The sequence below is a fragment of the Opisthocomus hoazin genome, chromosome Z (genome assembly GCF_030867145.1).
Source record: "Opisthocomus hoazin isolate bOpiHoa1 chromosome Z, bOpiHoa1.hap1, whole genome shotgun sequence".
NCBI lineage: Eukaryota > Metazoa > Chordata > Aves > Opisthocomiformes > Opisthocomidae > Opisthocomus > Opisthocomus hoazin.
The window spans coordinates 86,639,868-86,653,143 of NC_134454.1; the positions used below are offsets into that span (position 1 = coordinate 86,639,868).

The 13,276-nt window shown below is 44.3% G+C and overlaps 1 protein-coding gene across 1 annotated transcript in view; it reads right to left on the minus strand.

The window, feature by feature from the left end:
• Positions 1 to 13,276, minus strand: part of LOXHD1 (lipoxygenase homology PLAT domains 1) — a 75,838-nt gene that overhangs the window by 23,246 nt on the left and 39,316 nt on the right. Inside the window, exons 18-20 of the mRNA XM_075411096.1 lie at positions 12,188 to 12,315; positions 7,624 to 7,741; positions 692 to 869 (exon numbers count right to left, since the gene is read on the minus strand). Coding sequence (XP_075267211.1) covers positions 692 to 869; positions 7,624 to 7,741; positions 12,188 to 12,315 — 424 coding nt within the window. The remainder of the gene's footprint in view (positions 1 to 691; positions 870 to 7,623; positions 7,742 to 12,187; positions 12,316 to 13,276) is intronic.

A 13,276-nucleotide genomic window follows, 5' to 3' on the forward strand; every position in this document is an offset into this window, starting at 1 on the left:
CTGCAAGATGATGTCTAGCCTGCCCCATCTTGGCACGAGACGTGTTGTACATGGTTGCAGCTTTCATTCAACAGCCTGACAGAAGTTCTCATTAAAACAGGCAGTTATCCCAGGAAACGACATAGAAATCCCATTTCTTGGCTCTCAAAGCTCTGCAGCTTGCTTTCTGCTTTGTTCCACCTCTTCTGTCTGGTGTGCCTGTAGTGATGGTTTTTCATGTCCTGAGGGGAAATGGTCTGATAACACTTTAAAAAGGAGGATTAATTATTGCTGTCTTCTTTGGGCAAAACAGATAGGCCTGAAAGAAAACCTGAAGCCCACCAGTGTTGACTGTAGCCTTTTTTTCCATCCAACGTGGAAGGATCTGGCCTGACCAAAAATAAAAAGGGGCACCTGACCATTGCAACACGGTCTGGCGACAGCTTCTCCTACAGCATCTTCAGAGGAAGCAGAGAGCAGTCCAGTCTAGGCCTTGTGTCTATATATTTTAAGCCCAGAGCTCAGCTGAGGATGAATCCCACAGAATAGCACTGTCATGATGAGCAACCAGCCAAAATGGCGGTGTTCCAGCATAGGAACGGCTAAATTATGCTTTCTTTAACATAATTTCAAATTGAGCAGGAGATATTTTCCACTGCTAAAAATCAAAAATCATACTAGAAATGTCACAAAATATCCACCATGGACGTACCTCCAACATCACTGGTTTTAACCTGAAGAGTGTATGTCGTGTCCTCCATCATCTGCTCATCATTTATGATAGCCGGCATCTCACACACAAGACTTCCCTTGGCGTTTTTCAGCTTTGACAGCCATTCACCATAGGTAAATGTGGCCACTTCTTGATTGGTCAGGTTCTTCAGGATTATCTGTGAAGAGCCAAAATAAGGGAAAAAACTTCAGCTATACTTCAGCTACCATTTGAAAGATGGTAAAGATTAAACTTATAAAGTGCACAGTGTGGAAGGACATGGCTAGAACTTGGTCATAGCTTCAAAACCCGTACTGAGCTCTGCTAGGATCAATGGAGCTCTCTCCCATGGAAAACACGTGCTGTGGTGACTTGTCCTGAGAAATGGTCTTCATAATATTGGACATTTTCATGCATGGGGTAAAGCATAGGAAGAAATTTACTCCTCTGACAAAAGTTATAGACAAAGCTCATTTCTAAGAGAGTCAGACCTTTTGTGGAAGCCAGTCTGGAATTCACTCCAAAGACGAAGTAACAGAGAGTTATTAAAAACCTCACTACCTCCCCTTGAAGTACACAGTATCTTCCTTTCGCCTGCCTCCTCTGTGCAAACACACAGCAATCATTGTACAGATACGCGAACCAAAGCCAAACAAGTTAAAGCAATGCAAAAACTAAAATTAGGCCAGCAAAACTTAGTGTTTCACACACTTCTTCCTCTGGGAAAAGGTGACAGAACAAACAGTATGCAACAGATATTAGTCACGCTGTCTAATGTGTCACGGGAAGGAGCTCAGATGCTGTGGTGATAAGAACAGAACAGGAACCTGTTTTGAACAAGCCAGTGAGCTACTCCAGCAATTGCCTAATAAAATACCCACCTTTATGGGTCCTGTGCCATGTGGTCTCGGTGAAGCATCACAGAATCACAGAATCACAGAATGGTCGGGGTTGGAAGGGCCCTCTGTGGGTCACCCAGTCCAACCCCTCCTGCCGAAGCAGGGTCACCCACAGCAGGCTGCACAGGACCGTGTCCAGGTGGGGCTTGAATATCTCCAGAGAAGGAGACTCCACAACCTCCCTGGGCTTCTGCTTCCACTGGGAGAAAGGCATTACACTTGCCTACAGCAAAAACCTAGCAGTAAATTCTCATTAAATTGGGAAGCTGGCAGGGAGGAAGGGGACAGGGTTGCGAATTACCATTTGTGTTACCTTTTAACAGAAACAGAGATCATACCTGAGCGCAGCAGTGCATCAGCAAACAGTGTCTTGCAAGGTATATCTCTGCTAAGGCCATGGAAACACGAGCACTCAAGCATCAGAGAAGTGTGACAGGATGCGAAGAAGAAACAAATCATGGAGTCATGGAAAATATTCAGTTAAAAGGACACCTGGAGGTGTCTAGTCCCACCTCCTGCTCCAAGCAGGACTAGCTGCTGTGTCTAACTGAGTTTTGCAAATCTTCAAGGGTGGGGATTCCACCAGCACTCTGGGCCCCTATCCCGGGGCTGCATCACTCTCATTGGGAAGATTTTTTTTACTTATATCCGATCGGGATTTTCCTTGTTGCAACTTGTGCCCATTGCCTCGTGCCTTTTCACTGTCCACCGCTGAGAAGAGCCTGGATCAATGGTCTCTGTAACCTCTCTCTAAGCAGCAGAAGACTGTAATTAGATTCCCCCACAGTCTTTTCTTCTCAAGACTTAAAAACTCCATTTACCTCAGCCTTTCCTAATATGCCGTATGCTTCAGCCCCTTGACTATCTTAGTGACCTTCTGCTGCACTTATATATCAGCCTAAGAAACTTTTAAGACTTATCTGGAGATAAAAAGTGCTCATATTCTGTCCTCAAACTGCATGTGTCCCAGTTCATGGCCTTCTGTTGACCCCAGCCAAGCTTTGCTGGAGCCTTTAGCAATTCAGAAAAAGAACATTGCTCCAGGTTATAAAAAAATGATTTTGAAAAGGTCAGTAGCTACACTGAAGCTGAAGCAGTAGCCATGCTATTTGCGCATTGTACGCAATGGGTGGGTGGGACACTCATCGGGGGTTTTCTCTTTGCCTGATGCCAAACTGGGATCTGTAGCACACCACCTTCATCCCAGAGGTACAGGACATTTTGTGCTGTTGAAGCTGTCCCACTTTTTCTAAAGAGCTGCTTGGTCACAGCCAGTGATACTGCTACTTTGTGGTCAAAAAACTGCTTTGTGAGTCAAGAGCAGTTGAATCAAACCCTTGCTTTGAACCACGCAGAAATCAGGTCTCCACCACCCAAGCTGGTGCCTTCTCTGCTGGTGCGCAGACCAGAAGGAAGCCTGCCTTTCTCAAGGATGCGTGAACAACGTCTACATCCTCTTAGGATTCCAACCTAGAAATTTTTCTTTGGCCAAAATTTGCAAATTTGAGTCGTGGATAACCTGAGGTTGACTGAAAATGCCTCTTTTTTTTCCCCCTTTGTGCATAAACTCTTTGCTGGAAAATGTTCAGCCAGCTCTACCTCTGCCCTGCTTGGGAATGACAGCGACACTGTTCGTAGCAAAATGCCCTGAGCACAGCTCGCAGGGAAATGCCAGGACAGCTTCAGGGGTTAGAATGAGATTAGAGTTGCCAGCTGGAGTGCACTCGCAGACAGCGAGGTCGGACCTTTCACAGATAACTAGCCCATGCCCAATGCTCCAGACGCTGTCTGGGAAAAACTGTCTGGCTATTAAAAGCGCCGTAGCAGAATGCCCTCTCTTTGCACGCCCAGCCCCTCACCCAGGATGAATGTTTTCTTCTGTATTCTTCTGTATATTCTTCTGAATGTTTTCTTCAGGTAAACCGTTGGAGACGGGTGCCACCATGGAAGCAACACACCCCACCCAAGATGGGGTCAGGTAAATGGCCATTCAGAGCATCTCTCCCTCTCTCAGATCTACCTCTCTGCTGACTAGAGAGGAGGCTTAAATTGGTAGAAGAGGTGAAAGCTGAAAGTAGCTTTTACAACGACTAAAATAGTAGAGAATGAATCCCATCCTACAAGGAGATGTTTGTGGGTGTTGCACACACACACTATGATGCAGGATTTTAATGTCAACCATTAGGGTCAAGACAGTAATCCCAGGGAGCTGAGCTGAGACTATTTGTATTTTCTGTCTGTTCTTCTCAAAAAAATTAGCTACGAGTTGTCAATGAGACTGCTGCTTTACATTGCATCTGAACTATTATTTAGGATAACTAGAACTTGCTATGGACATCTTGCGTGCTTTTAAGCTCGAAAGTTATCACTAATTATGCATGGTTTTTAACTGGTCTCTAGAACTCCTGTAAAAAAAAGGAAAAGAAAGCAAAAGCTGTGTGTATAAATAAAATGTTGATAGTTTGCCTTGTATTTCAGCAAATATCATAGCTGACAGTAACTTTAAAACAGCAGCTTGAAGTTAATAGTGCAGTGTATCTTGTAACAGGAAGTTCGACACGTCTGATCGTTTGATTTACCTCAATCCAACCTTCTCCCAGCTGCAGTGTAAAATACTCTCCACAGTGGCTCACACACCACAAACACCAAAATATATGGGTCCTGGATTTCATCTTTAAAGACTCAACTGCACAGTTTTATGGTTCTGTTGCATGTCATTAGTCTTCGCTTAAAAGCAGAATCCTCTGATTGTAAAACAAAAAGATTTTGCTCTGTTGCAAAGAACAACAGTCAGCTTCAGCCATATAATGAACAGTCTCAAATTATCTTAATCTCCTTTTTATAAAGGAAGAACTGAATAAAGATCGAGTCCCACATTTGGGATTATTTGTGACGTTTGAATGGAATGCAATTAGTGCTTCATTAAGACAGCTTCTTATCTGCCTGGCTTTGACAGCACAAAGTTACATTAAAATTCTGAGGGAAGCAGCTCTGCAGAATTGAACAGTCTCACAAGTCCTGTTATTCCACTCAGAGAGCTCTCATCGCTTCTCATTTCTAGCTTTTCAATTTCGTATCTAAGGCACTGGGCAGCAGGTGAAATCACAATGTGGACTGAGGAACCAGCTACAGCAGGAGGAGGTTTCCAAACCATGCGTTTGGAGAAGTTTTCTAATTAGTAGTCACAAATTTTTTATGATGAATGTGGTGAAGCCCTCGCCCAGGTTGCCCAGAGAGGTGGTCAATGCCCCATCCCTGGAAACATCCAAGGCCAGATTGGACGGGGCTCTGAGCAGCCTGGTCTGGTTGATGATGTCCGATTGGACTAGATGGCCTCCAAGGTCCCTTCCCACCCAAACCATTCTGTGATTCTATGATTCCACGATTCTATTCCCTGATTTTTCAGAAACAGAGGGCAGTGTCGTGGTAACTCGATGTGGAAGACCATGAGATTCAGCATTAGGTCAGAGGAAAATATCCAAACTCTATGTCTCTGCAGCAGTGGCAAGATCAGAAAGTGTCACTCCGCTTTAGAGAGTTTTCAGTACGTCTTTCTGTGCATAGCAATAATCAATAATATTCATTCTGGCCCAGCACATCACTAATCAAATTCTATTCCCTCTAGAGGATTAAGGATTAGTGTTTAAATCTCCTTGCCACTTTTGGTGCAGTTTGAATCTTTGGCAGCAGGTTCATTACTTTGCTGAGATTCTGAATGAAATTTCGATGTATTTTATCAAGACAGAAAGAAAATAAAAAGACTACTCTTTGCTTGTAAATTGAATCCTTTGGCTGTGCACAACGTCATTGGTAATTCATGCATTTTAATTAGTATTTACGCACTACTATTTCTGGTAAACTAAACGCAGTATAAATTATGACCACTAACAGTTTACAAAAAAACCCAAAGAGAATTAAAAAGATCATTTATTGTTATTTTAATAGAACAAGGAAACTGAGAATATCCTGTAGACAAATGGAGCAACAAATGGTTAATTACGGGGTTGATGACTTAATCTAGCTTCTCATTTCACTGTGCTAGTTAGAACTAACTGTGAACCATCTGTCTGAGAGTTTAGCACTACCCCCACAAGTATTTCATTATGCAGTTTTAATATGCACTTTTGACAGAAATGGAAATGGGCTCAGATCAGTTTTCATGTCACACCAGGCTACATAAGTTTTCAAGGCTGGAATACAAATCAGAGAACACAAATCCTTCCTCCCCTCTTCCAGAGCACTCCTGTCCTCACTCTCTGCCTGGGAATGCAAATACTGTGTTTACTTTTGTGGGGAAGTTGTGAAAGAAAACTAATAAATAAAGTTCTCTGCTATCACTGGAGCTAGAAGATCCCCCATGTTCTATTTCTCTAAGAAAAATAGAAACTATGGGCACAATTTTCAAAAGTTTCTAAAATCCTGGTCTCAAATAGTTACATGCATGGTCTGCCTGTTGCTTCTGTAGAGCTATAAGAGGGCCATAAATCCATCACCTGGGTCCAGACCAGAGACCGTTTTGCTCAGTTCCTAGGGAAGCCTAGCTTTGGGTGGGACAGTCCCGCAGGCTGGATAACTGGACAGAGCTGGCAACAGCAACATATGAGGGTGCTACCTTCCAGGAAAGACGCCACTGCCCCTTGTCTTTGAGCTTTTCCTAATTCATGACTGCAAGATCTGGAGTATCTCTGGATCGATAAGCTTTATTTGATTTCATTTTTTATTAATATGATTTATAAAACTCAGGGGAAGGTACTGGGGAACTGGCAAAGGGAGTTCAACCAAGAAGACTGAATCAAATCAGAGAACAGATTGAGTTATTTTTTAGGCACAGAGAGAAAAATTGTGTTTCTGTGGCGTGTATTCAGAAGATACATGCTGCTGGTCTAATGCTTTGGAAAGCTGCACAAGAGTTGCTGAGAAGAAACTTAAAAGTGAAAATGCTCGAGTACAAAAAGGTCCTGCACCACTGAAACACTTTTTAGCCCATGGTAATGGAGGTGAAGAACAGTTCATCACTTCACTGGAAACTAGTGGCCACCTAGGACCAGTATTTAGAAACACATTAGTTGTGGGAAGATGAAAGACAGCTTCAGACTAGTCGAAAAGGATGAAGGACCCACTAAAAAATCCTGCACTATTCTTTCTGACCATGGGTTAAGCTATTGGGTCTTAACCTTTCCTCGTAAAAAAGTCAAGATACAGAAATCCAGCAAGATATCTACTCCAGAAAAGCATGCTAAATTAACATGGCAAAGAGATGTTCCTCCCTTAATGACATCTGATGGTGTGGAATCACCACATCACTCCATCTCCATCCTAGAAATGTAATTATAGTGACCCATAACAAGCAAACTACGTTTTACTGTCCAAATATAAGTGATGTTTACTTGGGGCTGGTGGTTTGGTAGAAAGGATAAAGGCAAGCAATGTGCTTTTTTGTGAGAAAGGACACCAGGGAAAAATACAATCAACAGAAGCGGTGGGAGCGGTTTTGTATGCTGTATTCAAAATGCAAGAAGAAAAAACAGCTTATGTGTATGAAGAAAAGAATGGAAACTGCCCGTGTGCTAGAGGGAGAAGAGAAGGGGAGAGATGTGATGTTTCACCTGAAAAGATGGACTATTTAGCAATGTCCCACTCAGCCCATGCCCATGCTAACTGTCTCTGCCTGGCAGAGGGGGATCCACTCTCCCATGGGGTCAGGGCACGGCAGGGGTCTGCAAGAGCTGAGGCTACATCCCAGGGACCAGAAGATATTGCAGGTGCCCTGGGTGGCAAGCCAAGGGTCTTTTGCAGGGAGGGAGAGTGAAATCTAACAGCAGAGACTGTGGCAAAGCTTTACAGCACAGTTTTTGCCCTTGCTCACTTCTTTTTTGACTCAATTCCTGCAAGTAAAAAAAGTGAGAAACCACATGGAAAAATGTAGAAAATTAATAAAAGCGAGTCACTTGCTACCTTTCTCCTCTTTCTCAAGGGCTGAGAGGCTTGAGCACAAGCAGGCTGCAAAGAGACGCGCGGTGTGAACTGCTTTACCCTCTCCAGGAACCAGTGCGGGCGAGTCCCCTTCCCGTCCGTCCGGATCCTCATCTTCCTCAGGGGTGCGATGTCGGCGATCTCCATAATGAAACTGTCCTCTTGGCCCCGCTCAAACCTGGGGGGATTGAAAGAACGAGGAGGTTTCCCGCTGCTTTACAGCATCGCTGCACCTCCGTCCCCTGTCCCTGCTCCAGCTTGCACCTTGCCAACAGCCTCAAGTTAAAAGTTTATGAGTGGACTTTACTGGACTTGAGCTTTCCTGTCCCGCAATAGCTACTGTGCTTTTGGCAAGACACCTCAGTGCAGATTTGGCAGGGATTTCTCCTCCCCTGGAAAATCAAGACCATATGAGGCACCTGGAGTCGTTCCAGGCAGCCTGGAGCATACATTATCACTCTGTTTGCAACCAGAACAACAGAGACTCACAGTCAGGTTTCTGCACATCGCCTTCCCCCTGTCATCTGCCCACGTGCCTGCCCTTAGCCCGTCCCAACTAGAAGGCAAAGCTATTTTGCTTAATCTTCTCTCACTGAGATGCAGAACATAACTTTGCGTTTGCCACCGTGATAGACAGTTGCTGCAGCTCAGCTAAATATGGCAACCTGATTGCAAGTTGGAGCCCAATGCTGAAATTTAGTAAGCGCAGGCAAAATTTGTTAGATAGGAGTCAAAATGGACAATCTCACACTCCCCTCCTGAATTTGGGGAATTTGGATTTGCAAACTAGCTCTGTCTTTCATAAGAACAAGGGTGAGTTTGTGTAACATTGCATGAAAAATCTTACCCTGTGCTTGGCTGCTGTATATAGGCACAAGGGTGTGCAGGAACTGCTCATCCACAGCAATCAGCAGAAAGCACAAAACAGGGAAAAACAGCTAACATATGCTTCTTGAAGAAGATATTACACTGGTGAGGATCACAGCTGCCCTGCCTCCCTCTTAGAACAAATGATGCTAGGAAGAAAGCCTCGCTCCAGTGAAAGTGCTACCTCAGGCTCTATATTACTCTGCTTAGAGCAAGTGTATCTTCTAGGTTTGCCCTCAAAATGTTCCGGCAGACCTGCTGTGGGCTCGGATATGTAAATCCAACCTTTGCTAAGTAAAGAGCAGCCAAACCCAGGGGTCTACCAAGCACCACCATGACCACTGTGCTGTTGAGGTTCATCCTTCATGCAGACTTCTCGTGAGTGAGTTATTCCAGTCTGCTGAGAGGTTTGGAGAGAGCTCTGCAAACTGTGGGCACTACCACAGTATAGACAATCCACAATGATAACATCTCGTTCCTGGCAATGTACTCAGCCTCCTGCAGTTGTGCGGTGCCAGTATGTGGAGAAAAAACCCATTTCTTTACCAACCTCTGCTCAGATTACACCCTGCAGCATGAATGTGATTATCCTCACACCATTATCTGAGCCTGCATAGCTGCAGATGTTAGCACCAGGGACTGGCTCAAGCCTCTCAGTTTTCATCCAGGCACTGCTTTCCCTGCACTCCCAGAGGCGTTTGGATAGGGTATTCTGGTCCCAGTCCATTTCTAGTTATTAAGGGTTATGTTTGCTCTTTGAAAATATCGCTTCTCTTGTTATTTGTCTTTCAGTGGTACGAGATACCACGACAGCCTGTCTCACTATGAGAATGTGCTTTTGTGGCTGGACTGGATTGATTTCCACCTCTATTTAAGAAAAAGGTGTGACCCTTCCAGCCTGAATTATCCCATGATCCTATGATCAGTTTTCATTACAACAACTGTTACCTACAAAGCTGCATAGAATTCTCTCACTCTGCTCTTTTCCAGCCTGAGAAACTCTAAGTTAAACAGTCTGTTAGCAAAATAAACCATTATTCATCTTCAGTAAATGCCCCATTTACAGTTTGTAAGGCTGATACTCACTGGCTACTTCCAAGAAGTCATTGTACTAGAGGAAAACAATTGCTGAAGAGGCAAACTAGGTGACCCTAGAGCTCCTTTCCATCCCTAATTTATATGAATGTGAACATAAACCTGAAAAAATTTGAGAAGGAAAGAAGGACCCAGACAAGCTGACTGCTGCTATTCCTTTTCCGGGACACTGAAGCATTTATCTCAGGGATTTCATTAAGCTTTCCTACCCATGCCTGCACTTATAAATATTTCTCTTGCCCAGAGGTCTTGGCAATAACAGTAATGTAGCTAAAATTGCCTTAAATCTGCGGCAGGTTAGACAGATGGTTCTTCGTAATGCACTAAGCTGCTGTGAGTGAATTGGCACTGGATGGCCCCAATAAAGATGAAGTGCCCTTTGCCATTTGGTTGCAGCAGCTCTCACCCGCGCCTCACTGCTGGCATGAAGGGTGGTGAGATTTCCACATGAAACACGAGATGGGGAAGCCTGCGCTGCTAACAGCTGGATGAAGACTGGCGGGAGTGGTGTGGAAGCAGGTAGTGTGTGTACCTGGGGACATGCATGTCCTCTGCAGAGGGTGCTAACGAGACGACTCTAAAGAGCTCTGTACAGTTGGAGGAGTGATACAGAGTGTCTCCAACTAGCAGATATGTGTTAGTACATCCCCAAAGAAGAGCACAGCATCCTGGGTGATATTAAGTTATTAATAGCTGTGTTTTACAAGTCCTTGTTCTTTATACAGCCCCAATGAGTTTTCATCACCTTTTGCAGATCTTGTACTGGCAGAAGACAAGCCAAGCAACTAATAACATACAAACTGTGCGGCCCTGCTTTATTGCATCTTCATAGCCTTATAGCAGAGATTGTCCATCCCACCCGCATGGACAAATGTGATGGTTTTTCACAGGCCACATAGTTTAGGGACAGATATTGCTTGCCTGGCCAGGTGGAACAAAACTGCAATCCCTTTCTTGAGGGGTTGGAGCTGTTTTGGTCTCTTTTAGAAATTCTTGATTGACACACCCCGATGTGAATTCTGCTTTACTTTTAAATACAAACAGATGTGGTCCATTTTCCCACCTACAGGGATTGAATATTGGGCTTAAAATAGCATAAGAGATCCGTCTGGGAGTGCCTGGGTTCTTGGAAGCGGGATGTCACCAACAACCAGACACTCTGGTAACCCAGGTGCATTGCCCCGCTTATTGGATGCCTCTGTGACGGGGAACAAGGCCAAGAGGTACAGCTTTCTGTGTGATTTAGCCACGTGTCTTGTGGAGATTTTAGTCAGCAGCACCTCTGCTACATTTTTTTTCAGAGCAAACAAGGCACATGCTTGTTACCAACTAAACACATGAAGATTTCAAGCTTAGATGAACACGCCTGTCCAGACACCCACTATGCTATGACAACTGCAAGTAAAACATTCCCTGAGCAAAAACCTCTGTGCAGGGAGCCTTATCTTCAATCATCCAGCCCACATGCGATGTGCAAAGCTCCGACAGAGGAACTGCATTGCCAGGAGGCTGGGGGAAGGGTCCAGCATCACCTCAGCAAGCTGAGCTCAAACGATGTGTCCAAATGCTCCAGCCCTCCCGATGCTCTGGAGATGCTTTGCTGAGTAAGATCAGAGGTAGTCAATTAATTAAATTTAATCCTGAAGAAAACCATCTCTGAAAGATGGTTAGTGCCGTGTTAATTCTTGTGTATGCCAAAACTTTCAGTACCAAGGGAGGTGCTAGAAAGAAACACGACAGCATTATGGAATGCACCAGTGGCACGTGGGGCTTTTTGGCTTACAGAAGTGCTGGCGTCAGACTAGGGCTGCAGCATTTGTTAGATGTCTCTGCTGAAGAAAACATGAGATTTCAGCTTTTTAGTAAAATCCAAGCACTCAGTGCAGCATTCTGCGCAGCTCATGGCCCATTTCCATCTCTCTGCACCACAAGGCCACATCTGGGCAGACAGATGTCGTGGTATGTCCCTTCCGGGCCAGCTGCTGATGAGTTCCAAATCTGCGCGGTTACATTATTGTGGCAAAGAATCCAAGCTAAGAAGCCCACTTTCAGCAAGGCCCTCAGCTTAGCAGCTCAGGCCCTGGCATCCCTCACGCGGCTTCTGGACCAAGCTGGGTCACGTTTGGACAGCTCAGAAAACGAGAGGAGCAGACAGAGGAGACTCAGCACCTTCCCAGCACAGGCACTTCTCAAGGCAGGTATGTGTGTGCTGGCTTGTCTTTCTTTCGTTACTTAGTTGCTCATGTTTTCCCATTAAACAATCTTTAAATTAAATTACTTATTTTTCCACCAAAGATGCATTTTTCAGAAATTGCACCTGTGGTTTCATGCAATGTCCACAGTTCCTTTTGGAGCTGATGCAAGACTTTAAAATTAATATTTTTTGTTCTCAATGCTCTTCTCTAAAGCCAGGGGTAAACAAAACTTCTGCAAATGACAAAAGATGATTCTCCTAGCTGCACAGTGCTCTCCTTTCCTCCACTCTGCTAAAAACATTATAATAACACTTACAAGGGGCCCATTTCTGAATCTATAAAGTCAATGGGAGTTTATATTTGTGTTTCGGTAGGAGCATGATCAGAGCCCTGAGTGCTTCCTGACTTGACACCAGAATCTGTTATCACTCCACTTGTAACCAACAAAAATGACATAGTTACTGCACCTGTCTCCATTTTTTTCCAGCTGCATCTCCTCAGTGTTCCCATTGGATCCAAAGACAGTCATGAAAATACTGGCATCAGTACCACCGCTTTCGATGTCTCCAGTCACAACCGTCACTTCGTAGAGGATCTGGTGAGGATTTGAAACAATCAGAAGATCTCATTCAAACAGCTGATTTTAGCCCACACAAAAGCCTGGGCACAATACTAGACAGGCTCTGCAGGAGATCTACTTCTCTGACAGAAATGGTTACAACACAGATTCTTGGGTTGTCTCCACACCATGCTGCTCAGAGGCAAAGTTAGAGATGGCAACTTGCTACAGGACCTTCCTGTTTGCATCATTTATGACTTTTTCTTCAGATTTTTCTCAGCCTAGATAACAGACTCACACAGAGGCACACTCATAGTGAAAAGCACATGCTTGGGGAGTGATGAAGACCTGCTAAAATGCTTCTCCACAGGAGTCACAACCCTCACGTCAGTGTGTAGATCTCCAACCCTCTGCTACTGCCGTCTGCCTCCAGCCACCTCCCAGCACTCCAGACCTGTGTACTGCACCAAACTTTTGCCATTTTTAAAAAACAGCTCCCAAAGATGCAATTTTTTCTTTCCCTTGACAGCAAAATGTTTCTGCCAAGCATTCGCTGTCCATCTGGGCAACATTTATTCCAGAGTCACTAACAGTTGTAAAGGCTATATATCCAAATGCTCTGTACAGCAGAAAAAAATGCAGCTATCCTGTCTCTCAGTGGAATGCACACTGCTGCATCAAACACAGAATGTTCCCAGATCTCATACTTTAAAGGTATGCCAATTTGTGAAAGGATGTTTTGCATAATTTTCACCTTATTAGCCTAACTTTGTTCTCTTCTCTTGACATGTGAATAATAAGATTCAGAATAAAATATTTCAAAAGTGTGCAAGTCTCTGTGGCTGTCAGTGGCACTAAGACATTTACACCACTTAGATGCTTTCAAGATCGTACCTATGGTAACAAGACCTCTGGATTTAAGAGGCAGAAGAATATCAAGAAACAGTCCCAACAAAACATATTTCAAATAGTGCACTGCTAGGCAAGTTTTATGGGC